A 23,503-nucleotide genomic window follows, 5' to 3' on the forward strand; every position below is an offset into this window, starting at 1 on the left:
GTCAGTAAAGTCAGGTTTATCCTGTCTTATCTGACCTAATATTTCTGTCTCCTTGATGTCAGTAAAGTCAGGTTTATCCTGTCTTATCTGACCTGATATTTCTGTCTCCTTGATGTCAGTAAAGTCAGGTTTATCCTGTCTTATCTGACCTGATATTTCTGTCTCCCTTGATGTCAGTAAAGTCAGGTTTATCCTGTCTATCTGACCTAATATTTCTGTCTCCTTGATGTCAGTAAAGTCAGGTTTATCCTGCCTTATCTGACCTAATATTCCTGTCTCCCTTGATGTCAGTAAAGTCAGGTTTATCCTGTCTTATCTGACCTGATATTCCTGTCTCCCTTGATGTCAGTAAAGTCAGGTTTATCCTGTCTTATCTGACATAATATTCCTGTCTTCCTTGATGTCAGTAAAGTCAGGTTTATCCTGTCTTATCTGACCTGATATTCCTGTCTCCCTTGATGTCAGTAAAGTCAGGTTTATCCTGCCTTATCTGACATAATATTTCTAGTCTCCCTTGATGTCAGTAAAGTCAGGTTTATCCTGTCTTATCTGACCTAAAATTTCTAGTCTCCCTTGATGTCAGTAAAGTCAGGTTTATCCTGTCTTAACTGACATAATATTTCTAGTCTCCCTTGATGTCAGTAAAGTCAGGTTTATCCTGTCTTATCTGACCTGATATTCCTGTCTCCCTTGATGTCAGTAAAGTCAGGTTTATCCTGTCTTATCTGACCTGATATTTCTGTCTCCTTGATGTCAGTAAAGTCAGGTTTATCCTGTCTTAACTGACATAATATTTCTAGTCTCCCTTGATGTCAGTAAAGTCAGGTTTATGCTGTCTTATCTGACATAATATTTCTAGTCTCCCTTGATGTCAGTAAAGTCAGGTTTATCCTGTCTTAACTGACATAATATTCCTGTCGTCCTTGATGTCAGTAAAGTCAGGTTTATCCTGTATTATCTGACATAATATTCCTGTCTCCCTTGATGTCAGTAAAGTCAGGTTTATCCTGTCTTAACTGACATAATATTTCTAGTCTCCCTTGATGTCAGTAAAGTCAGGTTTATCCTGCCTTAACTGACATAATATTTCTAGTCTCCCTTGATGTCAGTAAAGTCAGGTTTATCCTGCCTTATCTGACATAATATTTCTAGTCTCCCTTGATGTCAGTAAAGTCAGGTTTATCCTGCCTTATCTGACCTAATTCCTTCTTCCTTGATGTCAGTAAAGTCAGGTTTATCCTGTCTTAACTGACCTAGTCTCCCTTGATGTCAGTAAAGTCAGGTTTATCCTGTCTTATCTGACCTGATATTCCTGTCTCCCTTGATGTCAGTAAAGTCAGGTTTATCCTGTCTTAACTGACATAATATTTCTAGTCTCCCTTGATGTCAGTAAAGTCAGGTTTATCCTGTCTTAACTGACATAATATTTCTAGTCTCCCTTGATGTCAGTAAAGTCAGGTTTATCCCTTCTTATCTGACATAATATTCCTGTCTTCCTTGATGTCAGTAAAGTCAGGTTTATCCTGTCTTATCTGACCTGATATTCCTGTCGTCCTTGATGTCAGTAAAGTCAGGTTTATCCTGCCTTATCTGACCTAATATTCCTGTCTTCCTTGATGTCAGTAAAGTCAGGTTTATCCTGCCTTATCTGACATAATATTTCTAGTCTCCCTTGATGTCAGTAAAGTCAGGTTTATCCTGCCTTATCTGACCTAATATTTCTAGTCTCCCTTGATGTCAGTAAAGTCAGGTTTATCCTGTCTTAACTGACATAATATTCCTGTCTCCCTTGATGTCAGTAAAGTCAGGTTTATCCTGCCTTATCTGACCTAATATTCCTGTCTCCCTTGATGTCAGTAAAGTCAGGTTTATCCTGCCTTATCTGACCTAATATTCCTGTCTCCCTTGATGTCAGTAAAGTCAGGTTTATCCTGTCTTAACTGACATAATATTTCTAGTCTCCCTTGATGTCAGTAAAGTCAGGTTTATCCTGTCTTAACTGACATAATATTTCTAGTCTCCCTTGATGTCAGTAAAGTCAGGTTTATCCTGTCTTAACTGACATAATATTTCTAGTCTCCCTTGATGTCAGTAAAGTCAGGTTTATCCTGCCTTATCTGACCTAATATTCCTGTCTCCCTTGATGTCAGTAAAGTCAGGTTTATCCTGTCTTAACTGACATAATATTTCTAGTCTCCCTTGATGTCAGTAAAGTCAGGTTTATCCTGTCTTAACTGACATAATATTCCTGTCTCCCTTGATGTCAGTAAAGTCAGGTTTATCCTGTCTTATCTGACATAATATTCCTGTCTTCCTTGATGTCAGTAAAGTCAGGTTTATCCTGTCTTATCTGACCTGATATTTCTGTCTCCTTGATGTCAGTAGTCAGGTTTATCCTGTCTTATCTGACATAATATTTCTAGTCTCCCTTGATGTCAGTAAAGTCAGGTTTATCCTGTGTTATCTGACCTAATATTCCTGTCTTCCTTGATGTCAGTAAAGTCAGGTTTATCCTGTATTATCTGACATAATATTCCTGTCTCCCTTGATGTCAGTAAAGTCATGTTTATCCTGTCTTATCTGACATAATATTTCTAGTCTCCCTTGATGTCAGTAAAGTCAGGTTTATCCTGTCTTAACTGACATAATATTTCTAGTCTCCCTTGATGTCAGTAAAGTCAGGTTTATCCTGTCTTAACTGACATAATATTTCTAGTCTCCCTTGATGTCAGTAAAGTCAGGTTTATCCTGCCTTATCTGACCTAATATTTCTAGTCTCCCTTGATGTCAGTAAAGTCAGGTTTATCCTGCCTTATCTGACCTAATATTCCTGTCTTCCTTGATGTCAGTAAAGTCAGGTTTATCCTGTCTTAACTGACATAATATTCCTGTCTCCCTTGATGTCAGTAAAGTCAGGTTTATCATGTCATATCTGACATAATATTTCTAGTCTCCCTTGATGTCAGTAAAGTCAGGTTGATCCTGTGTTATCTGTTCTAATATTCCTGTCTTCCTTGATGTCAGTAAAGCCAGGTTTATAAAGACGCTGTATTAGACAACCTAATACCCCTTACGTTTATAAAGACGTTGTCTCATCACGCCTGATCAGATTACAAGTAAGAATATTCATTAACATAACATTGAAAATGGTAACGCAGACATTGACCAATTGATGTATGAGAATGTCCATATTGTGGTTATAGAAACATGATGGAGATGAAAAGAATGGAGATTGAAGCCATGTAGCGTTTGATGAGATATATGTGTTTGTACATTAAAAGTGTAACCCACCCTAATAATACTGAAACACTGACATAGACATAAAACTCTAAGGGACACAATGCACTGTTAACCTAGCAAGAAAAAACGACTAGTAAACTGAAATTACTTACACGTATCAACATTGCCTTCGACTTGGCAGCAAATCACTTACAATAAATACCTAGCTACTACTTATCTCAGTACACATGTACTCATAACATTTACAGGCTTCTTAAAAAAAAAAAAATTCAAACTTCATTTTCTTACAATTATTTTCCGTCTAGCTGTATTGAACTTTTCGCTATCTTTTATCGGATAATACAAGTACTTTAAAACATGTTTAGTTATCACATATTGGTTTTAATTTAAGAAGAAAATTTCTTCGGAAATCCTGCATAAAATAAAAGTCAGTGTAACTAGGCTTTCAATGTGTATCACAACAGGGTAATTCTGTTATTTTCCTTTGTCTCTATCACAGTAGTACACTTCAGGGGGATATAAGTCATTTTGGCGAGTTTAAACAGGAACATTTTAGACCCCAAAGTACAAGAAAATTTAAACAAGCAGTATTGATTTAACTTGAATTGAAAGTTACTGAAAAAGTCGTGAAGCGATACAGTGAAGGATATAGCTGGAAAAACACCTCAGCTGCACTTCTGTGTTTATTATTTGCCTCAAAGATGAACCCGGATATCCCTTCCTACATTCAGCATATCACCAACAAGATTTGTACTCATGCCTTCGTCTTACACCATCAGGGAGTGCATAGTATTTGTAATTCAAACTTCTGACATTCAAATCAATGAACATTTAAAGAAGATACTTTTTCCCCCAAAATTGCTGCTTAACATTCTTAACAGCCATAGATTTGTAGACACAGGTCAGGTTGATAATCTTCAAGTGTCAATTTTTTGTATGAAAGTGCTTGTTTATTCTGTTGCAACAATGGAAATTTTTCAAAGACCACTGATTAAGTCTAACAAAGCTTTGAGTAGCTACACAAATATGCCATCATATGGAGGAAAGCATCTGGAAAAGAAACAGGATGGACAGAAGGACGAGCATCACACATGACTTGTCCGCAAATACTGTTCAGAGTCTTTGAAAAGCTTTACTTTTCATTGTAGGCTTAATTTTTTACAAGGAAATAAAAAAAAATTGAAGACTAAACAGAAACTTTTGACTAGCAAAGTGTTTTTTGGGGGGTTGGGGTTGGGAGGGGGTGGGGGGTGGGGGGCAAAATATTGACAAACTCACAAAAACATTATTTGTTGATATAATAAAACACTCTACATAAAGCTGTTATCCTCCAGGATACTTACAGTTGTCTCTCCCTTGTAACCTAAAGTATACATTACCACTGACAAAATACGTATTCTACAGGTTTTATGTGTGGAGCTCTCTAGTAAAGGAGAATATGTCACAATATGTTACATGTCTCTTATATCCTTAAGTATTTATAAAAACCTTTCTTTGTTCCCAATACGTGTAAAAACACTATAGTAAATAAGTGTAATTTAACTTACAGGTGTCGTCTTTACACTGAAGTCACACATCCCTAGTATATCTGTATCAAATTGTAAAACCATTTCCCTAAATTCGTATAAAGAGTCTAATTCAAATACTACTATACATTCCTCAAAGGAATATATTCTCTCTTACATTAAAATGTGAATTTGATTTAAGACTGCTTAAGTCTATTATGTGGGGGGAAGTCCACGGCATCACGTTGCAAATGTCTCGATTCATCTGACGCATACTTCCATAAATTGTTGATAAATTCTCATACAAATCCATAACTTTCTTCCACAATATTTGAAATGTATTCAAACCTTGCGCTATAAATTGCCCATTCGTATTTAGACATTTGTGGAGATATAACTGCTTTGAGAATTAGTATTGTATGAAACATGTTTATATCCTTGTAAGAGTGACTTGACGTAGCTGATGGGTCGAGGAGATTGTCGTTTTAAGAGTCTATTGTAAGGCACGCTCCAACGCTATGGTTGTTACCAAGGATACAAACGCTTATCTCCATTTCCTTATCAATATTCATAAATCTGCTATTTGAAGTAAGTGAAATGAAATAGAATTTAAATGTTTTACCATTAAAATTTTGAAAAGAATTTTAGATGCATCCACTAAATTTTAGATTCCCCCGTTACATGTGAAATGAAAGCAAATTTGTTCTATCAATAAGTTTTGTAAAACATTCAGCCACAAGCAGAACTAGACACCATTAATTTCCCTGCTCGAGAGCTCACCAATTCACCATAAAGCATTAACAATATCGACAGAAAAATTTTTATTCACGAAACAAAACCTGCGGATGGAGTTGTACAATTCAGTGCAGCAAGATACCATTTTAAAACATGTTAATATTGAATCAGTGATAAAATGGAAACACTCAATTCCATATTTCGAAAATATCATATTAACACAGGGTTATATCCTAACAAGTAAGGATATCATATTATCTGATCTATCACAGTAAGTGGGTTCCATTGTAGCTTTCACTAATAGTGTTCTCAATAGCATAATGGTTTTATATTGTCAAATTATTTCTACAAAGGGGGGATAACTCTTGGTTAGAGTGGTAGTCTAGTGTAATTGTTTCAGGGTCAAATTTTGATACATTTTTATACTTTCCTCTAACAGCCAGCGTAGTAACTGATAAGATAACTTGAGTTCTTTGAATTTCCTCAGGGAGTGACAAACGCAGCAGATATGGAATAAACCAGTTAATGGCAGAATGACCCAGCAGCTTAGTTGGTAGAACATCCATTATAATCACATGACAATCACCGAGATATTCTCAGATAGCTTATTGTTTATACAGTGGAACCCGCTTAATATCATGTTCTCTATCGAAGGGGGAAATGTGCTAATAAATGGAATGTGACATTAACAGTTGACATATTTTTTCTGGATGTCTTAACCAGAGGTTCATATTCTGATGCCCCAGACTGATTTATTTTAAACAGAAATTGTTTGAAGACAATAAATTTGTAATTTGATTTGTTTCTCTGAGAAGAACAGTGATTTTCCTTAACTTTTTTCTTGATTACTTCTTTGAAATATCTAAATTGCTGTCATAAATGATCGTAAACGATCATGACATAATTCATGTGTATATCTGCAACTTCAATTAAAAATGTGTTCTGATTATCACAACTCGAGCATAGCCAAAAGAGTGTGAACTGTTCACCTTTGAAACGCCGTTTCATTGGCTGTTAAATTATTAGTTATTTTTAATGGCCAATCAGATGTTGTGAAAGACGGCATAGGGAAAACCCCATTCCAGAACATTTTACTGTCTTCTTACCAGTGCTCACCGTAATTTAAGTAATAAATGGTTTGAAGAAATATTAAAATGTCGAAATGCTGATATCGTGACCAACTGTGTTCCAAATCTTCATTTTATACATACACATTCACCCTGAACGAATCCTCTGAGGAAAATGATTATGATATCATCAAAGACTGTCGGGGCACATGTTATAATTTTCTATGCTCAATTAGGCCTAATCCAACTTCAATTTGTGAAACCTGAATTTCAAATTGGTTATTTTAGCATTTCAAGCTTTGTATCGGAAATGTGTTCTCATTATGGTGACATCTGTAATGACAACATTCACATGCCGCAGGTTGCTGTCCCATAGGTCATTGTAAAAAGAAACAAAACAAACAATTTATCGTAAATTATGGTTCATGGTTGATTATTTTCTTAAATGTCTTTTGCAAAATCAACTTATTTGTTTTGAAATTGATCCTGGTATGAATACTAAAGACTTGTTTTCAAGAAATTTTGGCAGCACGTCGGACAAGTCAGCAAACGTAGCAGCATGGCACGGATTCCAACATTGGTTTCATCCTAACAAGTTCCAAGTGATACAGGTTTAAAAGGCATTTCAACACTAGTTGGATCTTACAGGTAAGCGGGTCAATTTATTGTTTGGGATTCACAAGGCTGACCAGTAGGGAAGTGACCATCACTGTCAATATTTACATTACATGTCCAGGCGTGACGTATGACCCTTCAGTCATTAATCCATAGATCCTGTCCTCACTTACCTGTGATTTCCCTGTGTCTTTTTTTGTGATAGTCGGCAAAATGAAGTGATATTAAGGGTTACCCACATGAAAATAAGTGACATTATCAGATATTGGATTATACAGAATATATAAGAAAAAAAATCAGTGTTTCAAGAAAACATGATATTAACTGGAATGTGATATTAACAGACATGACATTAAGAGGGTTTCACTGTATTCTTCTTTACAGTAGATAATACAACCAGTTATTAATGTGTGCTGCTTCAATGACTATCAGAAATCTGTCACCTTCATTAGACAATGACCACTGTGAAAGGAATTAACACTAACAGTTTACATCATGGAGTCAACAAATATTTTCTGCAGTTCTATAATCCTACATACACTAAGGTGGAAAATTGTGTGAAGAAATGGCAACAAGAATGAAGACTTGTTAAATTTGCAATCTTCCAATGTACATAATGTAATAACAATGAACTATCCGAAGAAAGTTGGTATGCCTACCCTTTGTCAAATAAAAAAAAAAAAAAATGGATTACATAATGTGGGCTAGACTATGGACCCCCTCATCCCTGTTTAGAACAGAGTGACTGGGCATCCTGTCAAGGTTTTCTTTAGTCAGTAGTGGCACTATTACTACCTGACCTATTGATAATCTCTATAACAAAAACCATTAACCCTACCAGAATAGTCATTTTAGATACTTTTTTGTCTTTTCTGTGTCATTCATATGATACAGACGTCAAAACAACTTTCAATGTTCTTCTTTGTGTTTGAATTCAGTGCAGATGTAACTGTGTTTGAAACACAAGCATTGACTTGACTTGGACTGTTACTGCCAGGCGGTTACAATTTTGTGTCTTGACAGGTAAAATCTTGCCAAGCTCAGACTGTAACATTTCCTGTTCTGTTACTTATTTATGGCGAGTTGGAATGATAGCACCATCAGTGTGTTATTTCTTGGTTAACTACTGCCAAAATAGAGCAGTACTAAACAAATATCTTGATCTGCAGGGGTACTGCACTTTAAACTGCAAGTCCCCATGGGAGGCAAACACTGTGAGGATCCTACATTTCTGGGCATCCCAGATACCATTGGTTTGTAACCAGTAATGTGAAGACACAAGTAACACAATTTTACATGAAATATTTACTTCCGAACATTTTGTTCGTGAGTTAATCACATTTGAATTTAGATACATTTTTATTTTCTCAAAATTGAAATTTCATTTCAACAGACACAATAAGATTATATGGCATGGTGACAAATTACAAAAAAAAAAATTTCTATTATTAAATTACTGTGGCAACCAAAAGAAAGATAAAACAGAGAGAGTTTAATGGGTTTTAGGATAAAAATGGTAACGTTTGGAAGACATTGATACATTTAGCTGTGTGACATCTGTTCCTAGATATCTATAATAGTGTTATAACAGTATAATTACTGGAAGCCTTCCGAATTCTGATTAATCACATAAAACTATTATACCTGATAAAACATAACAATGTTTATCAATATCCATTAATGTCGATATTTCCTAGATAATATGTATCTATTAAAACCAAAAGAAAGTATTTTTCACAATTCACACTAATCAGTCCGCAGGGTAATTTTTATTTAGAATTTGAGAATGAGTTATTAAATGTTATTTATTTTACAAAAATTATGGAGCAAGCATAACTCAACTCAATCACTCGTTAACCTGGATGGACACCTTGGGGAGTCTAACTGTGGGAGGAAACTGGAATACCTGGAGGACACCTGTGTGGCCAGGCAGGTGACACTTTTTCCTGTCAAATCATGGACTCCCGATCGACTGGGCGAAAGGCAAATGTGTTGTCACACATTTTGTTTACAATGGACAGAGGACTGATTACACAGGTTCTACTGGAAGATATTATATTCTTCTTCACAATAATGTACAGCTTTTTAAATGTTTAAAGTAACTTGTCTACAACGATTTTTATTGAATATAGTTTATCAATATTGAATGTTTTAGGTAAGTAATGTACATATAGGCAGTTTAAGGTCAAATATGTATATCTACAATACAAGGCTTTGCATCACAATGCTTTGGTACTTCAAGGAGATTCCCTACAACAACATGTGTACAGGTAATCCTTCTCTACAACAACATGTGTACGGGTAATCCTTCTCTACAACAACATGTGTACAGGTAATCCTTCTCTACAACAACATGTGTACAGGTAATCCTTCTCTACAACAACATGTGCACAGGTAATCCTTCTCTACAACAACATGTGTACAGGTAATCCTTCTCTACAACAACATGTGTACAGGTAATCCTTTTCTACAACAACATGTGTACAGGTAATCCTTCTCTACAACAACATGTGTACAGGTAATCCTTCTCTACAACACCTGTGTACAGGTAATCCTTCTCTACAACATGTGTACAGGTAATCCTTCTCTACAACAACATGTGTACAGGTAATCCTTCTCTACAACAACATGTGTACAGGTAATCCTTCTCTACAACAACATGTGTACAGGTAATCCTTCTCTACAACATGTGTACAGGTAATCCTTCTCTACAACATGTGTACAGGTAATCCTTCTCTACAACAACACGTGTACAGGTAATCCTTCTCTACAACAACACCTGTACAGGTAATCCTTCTCTACAACAACATGTGCACAGGTAATCCTTCTCTACAACATGTGTACAGGTAATCCTTCTCTACAACAACATGTGTACAGGTAATCTTTCTCTACAACAACATGTGTACAGGTAATCCTTCTCTACAACAACACGTGTACAGGTAATCCTTCTCTACAACAACACGTGTACAGGTAATCCTTCTCTACAACAACACGTGTACAGGTAATCCTTCTCTACAACAACACGTGTACAGGTAATCCTTCTCTACAACAACATGTGTACAGGTAATCCTTCTCTACAACATGTGTACAGGTAATCCTTCTCTACAACAACATGTGTACAGGTAACCCTTCTCTACAACACCTGTACAGGTAATCCTTCTCTACAACAACATGTGTACAGGTAATCCTTCTCTACAACATGTGCACAGGTAATCCTTCTCTACAACAACATGTGTACAGGTAATCTTTCTCTACAACAACATGTGTACAGGTAATCCTTCTCTACAACAACATGTGTAAAGGTAATCCTTCTCTACAACATGTGTACAGGTAATCCTTCTCTACAACATGTGTACAGGTAATCCTTCTCTACAACAACATGTGTACAGGTAATCCTTCTCTACAACAACATGTGTACAGGTAATCCTTCTCTACAACAACATGTGTACAGGTAATCCTTCTCTACAACATGTGTACAGGTAATCCTTCTCTACAACAACATGTGTACAGGTAATCCTTCTCTACAACAACATGTGTACAGGTAATCCTTCTCTACAACATGTGTACAGGTAATCCTTCTCTACAACAACATGTGTACAGGTACTCCTTCTCTCCATCAACATGTGTTCTTGTAATGCTTATCTTCTAGATCATGTGTACAGGTAATCCTTCTCTACAACAACATGTGTACAGGTAATCCTTCTCTACAACAACATGTGTACAGGTAATCCTTCTCTACAACAACATGTGTACAGGTAATCCTTCTCTACAACATGTGTACAGGTAATCCTTCTCTACAACAACATGTGTACAGGTAATCCTTTCTCTACAACATGTGTACAGGTAATCCTTCTCTACAACATGTGTACAGGTAATCCTTCTCTACAACAACATGTGTACAGGTAATCCTTCTCTACAACAACATGTGTACAGGTAATCCTTCTCTACAACAACATGTGTACAGGCAATCCTTCTCTACAACATGTGTACAGGTAATCCTTCTCTACAACAACATGTGTACAGGTAATCCTTCTCTACAACAACATGTGTACAGGTAATCCTTCTCTACAACATGTGTACAGGTAATCCTTCTCTACAACAACATGTGTACAGGTAATCCTTCTCTACAACATGTGTACAGGTAATCCTTCTCTACAACATGTGTACAGGTAATCCTTCTCTACAACATGTGTACAGGTAATCCTTCTCTACAACAACATGTGTACAGGTAATCCTTCTCTACAACAACACCTGTACAGGTAATCCTTCTCTACAACAACATGTGTACAGGTAATCCTTCTCTACAACAACATGTGTACAGGTAATCCTTCTCTACAACAACATGTGTACAAGTAATCCTTCTCTACAACAACATGTGTACAGGTAATCCTTCTCTACAACATCATGTGTACAGGTAATCCTTCTCTACAACAAGATGTGTACAGGTAATCCTTCTCTACAACAACACGTGTACAGGTAATCCTTCTCTACAACAACATGTGTACAGGTAATCCTTCTCTACAACAACATGTGTACAGGTAATCCTTCTCTACAACATGTGTACAGGTAATCCTTCTCTACAACACCTGTGTACAGGTAATCCTTTTCTACAACAACACCTGTACAGGTAATCCTTCTCTACAACAACATGTGTACAGGTAATCCTTCTCTACAACAACATGTGTACAGGTAATCCTTCTCTACAACAATCTATTTACAGGTTATCCTTCTAAACATCAATATCTGTTCAGGTTTTCTATGGTTGCCTGAATGTGCAGTGTTGATCCTCCCTGACACAGAACTCCTGGTCTATAAATGTTTTAGAGCAGTTTTATATTCTCTAACTGCCAATAAACCTTACCATAATGTACACCAGGAGGAAGAATCTTTATCACAAAATCCTCACATTTTTCTATGCATTGATCTGATTCATCAACACTGCCATCTGATCTCTACTTCACTTTCCCAGAAAACTCCAAATCCCTCCCCCCCCCCCCAAAGCATCCTAAAAATCTGCTTAATCTCCACACACGAGGGGTATACTTCACAAACTCCAAAACCTCCACATACAACCTTAAACACTCCAAAATATTCTCAAAAACTCCTTAATCTCGACAACTGACCTTAAAAAACTCCAAAATCTCCTCACAACAACAATAAAACACCCTTAAACCTTCAAACAACAACCTTTGAAATTCAGAAAACAGATATAGGTGACCTCAAAAACTTTAAAACTTTATATGACTACCTGAAAACCTTCAGATAAGCTATAAAACTCACACAAAGTCCTAAAACCTAAACACATGGCCTCAGAAACTCCAAAACTTCCATACAACATTTTCAAAAACCCTGAAACCTCTACATAATTACTACAGTTATTCCAAAACTTCCATAAAATCTTGCCATAACTCTGATCCATCTTCTTATATTTCTAAAACCCTGACTTCTGTAATGATGAGAAGATTTTCACCCCCGATAATCAGAAACCAACTTCTCCAGCCTTCCTCTCATTAACGGAAACATCTTCCTCTTCTCCAATACATTCAAGCATTTTACTGACCTGGATCTCCAGAGGTCATATACAATTACCCTGGCACGGCATCCTAGATATATCGAGATATATAGATAGCAATTCCTTCATCATTTTCAACAGGTGAGTTGAAAGCATTCACTGCTTAATACGTCAAAATCAGTCGGAATCCTACTTTGAAGAAATGGTGTACTGACACCTTTAAAGTGAGTGGAAATATTTGTATATTAGAAATCTAATCATTATATTAGGGTTGAAGACCATTATTACAGTGATATCCAGCTAGGGATCATTTTATCATTTAAGATCATCACTTTGAGGTTTCAAAAGTGCATATGGTCAGGTGGTGCAGTGGTATCACACTTGTCTTTTGACTAAGTGTTCGGGGTTTGATTCCTTGATCAAATTTGAAAATTTTTTTTTAAAATCATCTGCCCAACATGGTGGGCTTTCTCTCTGTACTGTGATTTCTCCCAACAGTAAGACCCTCCTCCACTTCAAACCAGACTTACAACAGTGATCAACATTAGCCATAAGCCTGTTTCTCAATTGTTGTAAAATAAATCAGCTTTACATAAATATTTTCCTCTAGGTTTCTGACCGTTATACTAACAGAAGGAGTACTATATTGAGGTTTGCGGGTCGATGACCATTACACTAAGAGACTATTAGACAGTCCTGGTGTCCCTTTCACAGTCCATCATTTATCTAAATAAGCAGCATAAGGATTGTACCACAGAGTAAAAACCTCCAACATAAACTACAATCAAGAGAAGCCAATGTTGTTTCATTAAAGCATTGTAGACACCATACAGATCACCAACTCTCACAGCACGGCTAACTCAATCAATTATTCTACAACAAGCACCAGTATCTAACGTTGTGTCCACTTTACACCTCTTGTCTACTAATCTCCCCAGGTTTTAGTCCAATAAGAAAAAGACTTAACAAAGAGTACATGCACCTCCGTTTACAGAGCCAGATCATTAAACTAACTTCCATTAGCAGACAAGATAAAACTTCAAAGCATTTTTGTGTTAAGAGGAAGTCATTTGTAAATAATCTTAAATGAATGAATGCTATGTACGACACAAAGTACATATAGATATAACACACGAGGTTATCTCCCTTGATGTAGATTAACTTCAGACATTTAGCCTAACTCTCCTTTCAGGAAATCAGCATTTTAACGAATACAAAAAATGAACAGCTTAAAACAAGACAGGTTTTATCCTAGATAAGGACAACATGAAATAATTACTAAGAATTAGTACTGATAGCGTTGAAGTTCCTTGATGTGACAAGATGTAGTCAAAGAAAGAGTCGGAGAAACAAAACCCTGGCAACCTGCCAACCAACTTAACCAACTGACCGACTAACCAACTGACCAACCAACAAACCAACTGACCAACCAACCAACCAACTAACCATCCAACCAACCAACTGACCGATCAAGCAACCAACTGACCAACCAACCAACTGACTGACTAACCAACCAACCAACTGACCATCCAACCAACCAACTGACTGACTGACCAACCAACCAACTGACCAACCAACCAACCAACTAACCATCCAACCAACCAACTGACCGATCAAGCAACCAACTGACCAACCAACCAACTGATTGACTGACCAACCCACCAACTGACCATCCAACCAACCAACTGACTGACTGACCAACCAACCAACTGACCAACTGACCATCCAATCAACCAACTGGCCGACCAAGCAACCAACTGACAGACTGACCAACCAACCAACTGTCCAACCAGCCAAAAACCAACTGACAGACTGACCAACTGACCAACCAACTTAACCAACTGATCGACCAACCAACCGACAACCAACTTAACCAACTGACTGACCAACCAACCAACTGACAGACTGACCAACTGACAGACTGACCAACCAACCAACCAACCAACCAACCAACCTACCAACCAACTGACTGACAGACTGACCAACCAACCAACCAACCAAACCAACCAACTTTTTGAATACTTTATAATAAATCAGTGAATTTCAAACCTAAGTTGAAGGTCGTATTAAAACAACAACCTTTGGATATGACCTTGAGTAAAGTTCAACATAAGTTATATTATTACCGAACAGAAATGTCCTACTCAGTGTGGATGTTGACATGGCTAACATTAGTTATTACACAGTCTACAGAAAAGGATGGTAGAAATGATCAAAGACAGCTGATTTATCAGGACTACACTGAAAACGGCAGGGATGATCTTGCCTTCTGTTACAAACCGTTTCAAATTAATAAAAGTAGAATTTCACAAGTTAAGCTAATCTAAAACATCTGAAAATTTGTTTTACACACAAAAATTTGAACTGCTACCTCGACCAAAGAACAAGTGCCAAGAACAACACAATAATGATCAGAATCAGTTTCATCAACTCATTACCAATCAATTATCCATTACAATCATCTGCATGATAGTTGAATGTTCTGTTTCTTTGCATTGAAAATATTGCAGATCTTTTAATTAATGTTTATTAGAAACTTTGAATCTGATTATAGTGGTATTTGTATTCTATACTTAATGAATATCAATGATCAGTGATAAATATGCATGCTAGTCCTGTACTCTTACAGTTTGATGGGGTTTGTAGAATTTCTGAAACCATTTGAATTTTACATTGTGAGACTCATTTTTCCAGCAATAAAATTGAAAAGGAATTACTGAAATAAATTGATCCCAAAATGATAAATTTATTTTTCAGGCTACAACTTCAGTTCTCAATGACCTCTAAATGAACAACATTTTACAAGAATCATACTTGATCTCTGCATATCTGACTGAGATCTCAAAGTAAAACCTGAATTGTTGCTATGATTTGTCTCAGTAATATTGGCATTCAATAATTGGCTTGATTTCCTTAATTGATTAATTTCTGACTACTTTTGATTGTCAGCTCAACACCACAACAAACACACCCAATACTGGAACATTAATTATAAGAAGTCTTAACCAGGTATCTGTAGCGATGAAGACAGCCTGATATTGAATTTTACTAAAAGCTGTGATCTCAAACAGGAATGTGAAGGATGAAAACAAACATTCCATCGGACTGCATCAAGCAAAACTGTCTAATTAAATTGAGAACAAATAATTTCATGTCTTTAGAGCAAAGTCCAACAAACTTGTACAAAAAGAACTGAAAACTGAGGTAGAAGATCTGCAAACAAGACCAAAAAAGCTGATACTAACACGGGCAATAAATCTCCTTAAACCTGGACAGATAAAAAAAATAAGTTGAAGGGAAGCAGAGAGGGAAAGAGAGAAAGGAATGAGAGAAAAAAAGAAGAATGATACTAGACAAGAATGTATGATGGATAATGAACTGACGGTGGTGAAAGTGACCTGGTTATCTTTGTATGTTTGTTGTGTTAGCTAACTGTACAGAATGTGGAGGGGATAACTGACATACCTAAAGGCACAAGAATATGTAAGTGTAAAGTATCTCTGCAGGGAATGTGTAGACAATATATCTTGTATGTGTAGAGATATTACACCAAGTCACATCAAACAGCGCAAAGACACATACAGATAGTCGTTTCCATCAGGAAATCACAAGATAAAATTTTCTGAACATCATCAGTAAGAAGGTTTACCTGACAAAGACAGATGTGTCACGATTATCAAACAGAGTTCACCATGTGGATCTTCCCCTTCTTCAGACACACACCTGACATCACCATGGTGATCCCTTACCTATATATTACCTGTCCCCTCCCCAGATACACACCTGACATCACCATGACGATCCCTTATCTATATATTACCTGTCCCCTCCCCAGACACACACCTGACATCACCATGACGATACCTTATCTATATATTACCTGTCCCCTCCCTAGACACACACCTGATATCACCATGACGATCCCTTACCTATATATTACCTGTCCCGTCCCCAGTCACACACCTGAGATCACCATGGTGATCCTTTACCTATATAGTACCTGTCCCCTCCCCAGACACACACCTGATATCACCATGACGATCCCTTACCTATATATTACCTGTCCCCTCCCCAGACACACACCTGACATCACCATGACGATCTTTACCTATGAGTTACCAGTTCTTTGCAATGACAATACACACACCAAACTTTTAAACATCAAAGTGAAAATCTAAACCTTCAGTGAATAGCAAAATCTCCCATTAAATTTTTATAGTTGTTTGTCAATATTTCCGCCTGAATTTACCTGTAACACTATGTATAGGTTGTGACAGTGACGGATTGAAAATAACTCATACCTTTGTAAATTTTACAGCGAATAATTTTGAGGAAAACACATCAATCACTTAAACCTAAACTACAAAAATCTATCATCAATAACAATTAGCACCTGTTTATTCACCTGTAGTGAGCAGCTAATTGTATGCTTTATCAGCAGGTTTTACCTAGGATTCCTCAGGTAATTATAAGTATGATAAACCTTAACAGTAATTATCTAGTCCAGTTTCTTTTAAACTGTTAGGTTTTCAGTTTTAACAAATCCCGATACTATCAAAAGCTGTACAGATATTTATATCATTTCTATCAGCCTTACAGGTGAATAGAATTCTGTTATACAAATTAATCTATTCAAAGGTAACTCCCAACCTGAACAGGTGAGCAAAGGTAAAATGTCTGATCAATTGAGACTCCTCTCAAAGTTTTACGACGGACAAATTGATAAATAAAATAATCCTATAGAAATTTATTATAGATATACTTATCCATCATGTACGCTTGAATGATTTGTATGTCGTCTGATTTGTATAGCCTTGAGAGTACCATAGAATACCAATACTTGTATTACTGAATAGTCAGTGTACCTAAACTCACCTGTACTCGTTAAGGTCACACGCTTATGTAGAGTACAGGTACAAATTCTAATACCTATCCACTAAAAACGGGTCCAGGGAAGAAATCTTTCACCCTAAAACTTTCGTTTCTAAATAAAAGAATTATTATGCAAATTCCAAAACACTATCGATATTGTGTTTTCAATTTCAAAATTGTATGCATATCTGAAATAGGTATTATGTTTTCATTTCAAAATGTCCCGTTGGTATCGTTTTCAGATTTATTATGGAAATTACATCGATAAGAATTTGAAGACTATTTACCAACGTAATTTCCGCCTAACAGTTAGGCACTCAAGTGTGAAATCAACTACATGCATCAGTGAGTTACAGAACATAGCTGTGGATACATACCTTCCCTGATGCTCCCGGTTAAGAAGATTAGTGGTGCAAGCCACGTTAATCCAATCATGATGAACAATTTTCTTTAGAAGATGGCTAGATTTAATTCCCAAACTTGCTTGTAAACCTTTCCGAAAAGAGCACTAATTCATTGTGTTTCCTTCTGCTCCTGTCGAACACAATTGAGATAGGTATCACTCTTCCATTGTATAAATCTTAAAACAAATTAGATATTTAGAAAAAAAATACACAAAGCCCGACAAAAGATTAAGTCCTCCTTGGAATGAAAACACAAAATTGAAAACGAAAACTGATGAAAATTAAATATCACTAGAGATGAATTGTAATAGGTTTTCTGGCACTGCTACCTTCCACTCAGGAAATGATGACAATTTGTATTGTTTTATAAACATTTATACAGCACAAATAATCTGTTAGCACGAAACAAGAATATTAGAAATCCACACACGTGTTTCATGGAATCCTGTCAGAACGTGATCCATTCCTCCATAATCTAGACCTTAATTTCCTGTCTCACAACAAACTCTACAGAATCCCACTTCTTGTAAAAAAAAAAAAAAAAACCACAACACGAGCACGATAAGAAAAGTATTCTGCAGCCAAAAACTACACACCCTTCCCTTTCACTTGTGATAATGATAGCAGGGGAGAGCTTTCACTGCCCGAGGTACTCCCCGGCATGATTGCAGCGGATCTATTCAAAACAAAAATCCTTCTATTCCGTTCACGATTGCTTCACTTTTCGCTACAATACACAGTGAAAAGCTACCCTAGAAATCAATTGTGTGCCAGTCAATGGTAAAAAGGGGTTATGGACAAACCTCTGTACTGTTTGCCTTCAACCCACATTGGTACGATTAAATCTCTTCACATCTTTTAACAGTGTAACGGTGTCAGTTTTTTTTCTCTCTCTCTTCTATTCCGAGCAAATTAATACAGTCCACGGTCCTAAAGAGTTTTCTAAAGCATCCAAGTTCTATTTAATACACCTCCTGGCTAAGAAATCTGTCCAATGTTTTATGTCCCTCACTGAACCGCCGTTGAACAGACTGGCCTTCCTCTGCTGAAATGTAGCAATACAACACCTACTACATTAGTATTGTTACCATCCAGTCAGGTATTCTACCCTCTCGTATGTGTATATGTCTTCTATCAGGAGAAAGTATTACCAGAAGGCCAGAAATACTTGCGAAGTAATATCAACAGTCTGGATCGTAGGTACTAGGGTACGTACTTCGTACACTCCGCACGCACACACGTGTGTTGCTCCAGCTCACCGATTCCCCTCACTGGCTGTACTTATCTTTTACCTCTGTACCTTTCTACACACAACGTAGCCAACTCCAGTAACAACTCTCCCAGATAAAACAGATTAGTCAGCGTGCCTATCCTATTATAACTAGATAGCCGATTATAACCACTTCCTAAAGTCACTTGAGGTTTATAAATAACAGAAAATTCCAGGTACGAGTTTGACAGAAGTCTTGAGGAATCCCTAGGTTACGACTGACAGCAACACACTGGCTAATGTTTGTCTGAAGGTTCAGCTATATGGCAGTCTAATTGGTTTTATCAATGTATTCCTTCACAAGTTTCTGATGTTCACACAAGTTTGATGCTCTACCACAGGAGTGTACCTCCCTTTATCAATAATGTTCCTCCAGTTTTTTTGGCTGGCGGTGCACAACCACTCAACTGTATCCTTCCAGTATTAATGATTTTGTACAGAAACCCTGGCAGACGGCCTCAACACATTCACCAAACAAGTCACACAAATTAGAGTTTGGCAGTCTACTGGAGTATCACAGAGGACACAGCGACATGTTTTCCCCTGTCAGTGTTCTACAGTGGTGGAGCTTTCTGCGGAGGTACCTCTGTCTTTAGACTCTTGGCTTACTCGCCCCACACTACCGGCCTGAAACAGAAGAAACGAGAACTACATAACAGCCATGTACTAAATATAGCAACAGGACAAGATAAGACAAAAAAATCCACATAACATATGAAATTCAACGAAAAACTGAAAATTATGAATATTTCTAACTTTTTCATCCTTTCCTTATCCTCCAGATTACATATAAATATACATGGGATCTGACAAGCCAAGGAAATACTCTTGCCTGAATTGTTTGTAGGCCAGCTTCCGTACCATCTGTAGGGGGTACACATGAATTACAACATAGCTATTTTTATATATCTGGCATGCTGCGGAGAAGGAGAGCTTATTTGAGTTGTAATTACATTAAAATTCCAACATTGAAAATGTGAAGTGAAGCTCCAAGCCAGGCTCTGACTGAAGACTGAATCAGAAGCATGGATCGTTTGACATGCACTGGTACTTAGTCGGCCAGTTTATGACTCTCTGGTTTGTGTAATGACGAGAAGGTGTATATCAGGACTCATTTAATGAAAGTCTCCCCAGCTTTACAAAACACATTAATAACAATTCTCTATCTGTCATAAGAACAGAAACTTTTCAGTTCAGAAATTCCTGATCATGCACAGAGACAGGAAAAAATAATTGAACACATTTATATGTATTAAACATGTTTAATTTTAAACATTCAGACTTCTGAAAACGTCAAACTAACATTATTTTAATCATTGTGTTACCTTGGTGTTTTTTGTCTGTCAGGTTGGACTGTTTTTTCTATTGATGTTTATAGATAACTTGAGCTGTAAACTTACTAACCATCAGCCCCACTTTGTTTTAACACTGCTGATATTATTGTGTTTACTTTTTTTACATCTCCTTCCGTTATACTTCACATAAAAAAACTCCATTAACTTGCTGACTTTATTGTTTCACAGAAAAGCAATAAATCTTTAAGCCACTTCAATCATCAAAGTGAACCAGCATTATCATATCACACATCTTATATACGTCCTTATCCACATATATCCGTACCATCCTTTTTTTTATTTCTCTAGTCCTTCATGCTAACCTGCTAAGTATAAGCTGATATAGACAATATTTAAGTCATAAATTTTAATATTGAAGGTCAAAATCAGCAACCAGGGCTCTCGATCTGCCAGATTTGGGGCCGATAATTGGACCCATTCCCAATGCAAAATAGTATCTTTTTTTCCCAATTTAGACCCCAAGTTTTCCCAATCCTAAGGAAAACGCCACTATTTTTCCCAATTCGAAGGGACCCGGGCCCCAGTCCCAAAATGGGGTGTGAGAGCCCTGGCATCAGAGACAAATCTTTAAATAGTGGTAACATGTTAAGGATAAGTCAACACTGGCGATATTAAATATATAAATTTTGATACTGAAGGTTAAATTCAGTGTCATCTATATATTTTGACCATTTATATATATATATATATGTATATCATCCCATTAAATGTTATACTTAACAATCTTTACGTTGGAGGTATTTTTTTGATAGTTTGTATGGAATAAGAAACAACGACTATTAAATATGGTATTCTCTTTCATAAGATAAATAATAATAATAATGCTGACTAATATGACCTCTGATTCTCTAAGTATGACCTTGAACTATTCAACTTTATCTACAAACAGGATAATGAAACTTCATTCTTATCATCCTTTATTTATTTTTGGAATGACAGCAAAAGATGATTTGTTTACAAAAACACATGTCCATTACACCCACGACAACATCCTATTTTCAAATCAATCAGGAGATTTCACATCCTATCAGTATCAGCACAAGTTTGATTCCAAACAAGAAAGCTTATTTATAGGGAATCGCGTATCCGTCACCAGGATATTTCCTGTGCATGGTTCTGACACTCATTTCTGTCTGAAGATTCCAACAAAAGAGGTTTCTCTGTGTGCAAGCCGGTTTCTGACGCAGTAGGTTTTGTCAGCAGATTCCAACACGGTAGGTTTTTTTTCTGCCGTTTTTGAGATCGGCATTTGTACATCACAAACTGTCTTTATTGGTATGAATTTATATGTGAACAAGATAGTGTTAAACTCTTGTAGGAGACAAAAACTTGGGTCTTGTTCCTTGTGGAAGCATCACAACAGTCTGTCACTTTCACACTCCTGTAGACATCTATAGACATTTTACATTCTAATTACAATACAAAAAATTATTTGTATTTAGAATTACAAAAATGTAGTTTTACAAAAGTCAAACATTTCCTTAAAACATTATCTTTATTGAAAAATGAAACCCATGATGATTATTTCCTTTGTGACAATTCTTGTAACATTTTCATGTGAGTTATCTCCCCTTAAAGTCATATTAAAAACATTCACAACAAACATGATAATTTCCTTTGCAACCATTCTTGTAACATTTTCCTGTGAGTTATCTCCCTTTAAAGTCATATTAAAAGCATTTACAACAAACATGATTATTTCCTTTGCAACCATTCTTGTAACATTTTCCTGTGAGTTATCTCCCCTTAAAGTTATATTAAAAGCATTTACAACAAACATGATTATTTCCTTTGCAACCATTCTTGTAACATTTTCCTGTGAGTTATCTCCCCTTAAAGTCATATTAAAAGCATTTACAATAAACAAGTTATTTCCTTTGATTTTGCCTTTGAAATATAGACTAGTTTCTAAATGTTTTATGATTTGTCTAAAAACAAATACAGATTCAAAATATATACAACAGATGAAGGTTAGAGTAAAAATGTCATGAAATTGCTTACATGATGCGTGTGGTTATAATAAAGGGTTTTCCAGCAGTGCAGCATCTCTTAAATTTGTTTGGAACATGCCACAGTTTTGTTCAATACTGATGTGTCTTGGACGACAACCTGTGATTTATATGGAAGTTTGTAAGCAATATTTCAGAAATATTTTACATAATTTCAGAATACCCTTCTCCCCAAAACACAAACAACCTGCTATTTTTCTCCCTGAAGAATATATATACCTAAATGTTACAAATTGCTGGGGTATTGATCTACCATCAATTTTGTTAGGTCTAGTGATGTCGGATTTTTAATCCATTGATTTTGATCAATTCTGCAGTAGAGCCCCTTCTAGTGAAACAGGGACAAACTGCAGCCCCCTCTGGTGGCCATTTTACTAGGAGACAAAGAAACACACCAACGACTCTAACTTGCATCATATGTACATCATGTTCCCGAAGTTGCTAATTAGTACAGAGGGAGACAGGCTATAAGAAGACAGACGTGCAGTCAGCTTTTCAATCTAACCCATTATTCAGCCATAAAACAATCACATGGTCACCCTTTTGGTGTGTAATCTTGAATAATTAGTGTTAGCAGCAGGAAGAAGATGGAAAGACTGTAAAAATACAGGCACTCCTAATTCACTCATAGAGGGCGCTCCATCACAATAATCCTTAAAAGGTGAACCACATGTTCACAACTTCTACACATCATCTGAATCGCTGATATCTGCGTGATTCTGCAATATGAATCAACCTCGATACTGACAAACCTCTGTTTCTCTCTGATGTACAGAATGAACATGAACTGTTTTAATGGTGGTTTAATGGTGTTACTCTGGTAATCAAGGACAGGTGAAAACATCCTACATTTCTATAATGAAGGGATTCGATGTTTCCAAACAGTGATTATTCCTTACAGGAGGGCAGGTTTGACATC

General features: G+C 36.4%; 1 protein-coding gene across 4 annotated transcripts in view; it reads right to left on the bottom strand.

Annotated features, from left to right (window-relative positions):
• Positions 1–19,745, bottom strand: part of LOC132559469 (nephrin-like) — a 75,476-nt gene extending 55,731 nt beyond the window's left edge. For 3 of the 4 annotated variants that reach the window (XM_060224088.1, XM_060224090.1, XM_060224091.1), the window contains exon 1: positions 17,924–19,745. In XM_060224088.1, the coding sequence (XP_060080071.1) occupies positions 17,924–17,981 (58 nt within the window). In that variant the 5' untranslated portion in view covers positions 17,982–19,745. The remainder of the gene's footprint in view (positions 1–17,923) is intronic. The other variant, XM_060224089.1, reaches the window with a different exon arrangement.
• Between the last annotated feature and the right edge of the window lie 3,758 nt (positions 19,746–23,503).

This window comes from Ylistrum balloti, unplaced genomic scaffold (assembly GCF_031769215.1).
Source record: "Ylistrum balloti isolate Yb309-2 unplaced genomic scaffold, AGI_CSIRO_Ybal_v1 Utg370918, whole genome shotgun sequence".
Classification (NCBI taxonomy): domain Eukaryota; kingdom Metazoa; phylum Mollusca; class Bivalvia; order Pectinida; family Pectinidae; genus Ylistrum; species Ylistrum balloti.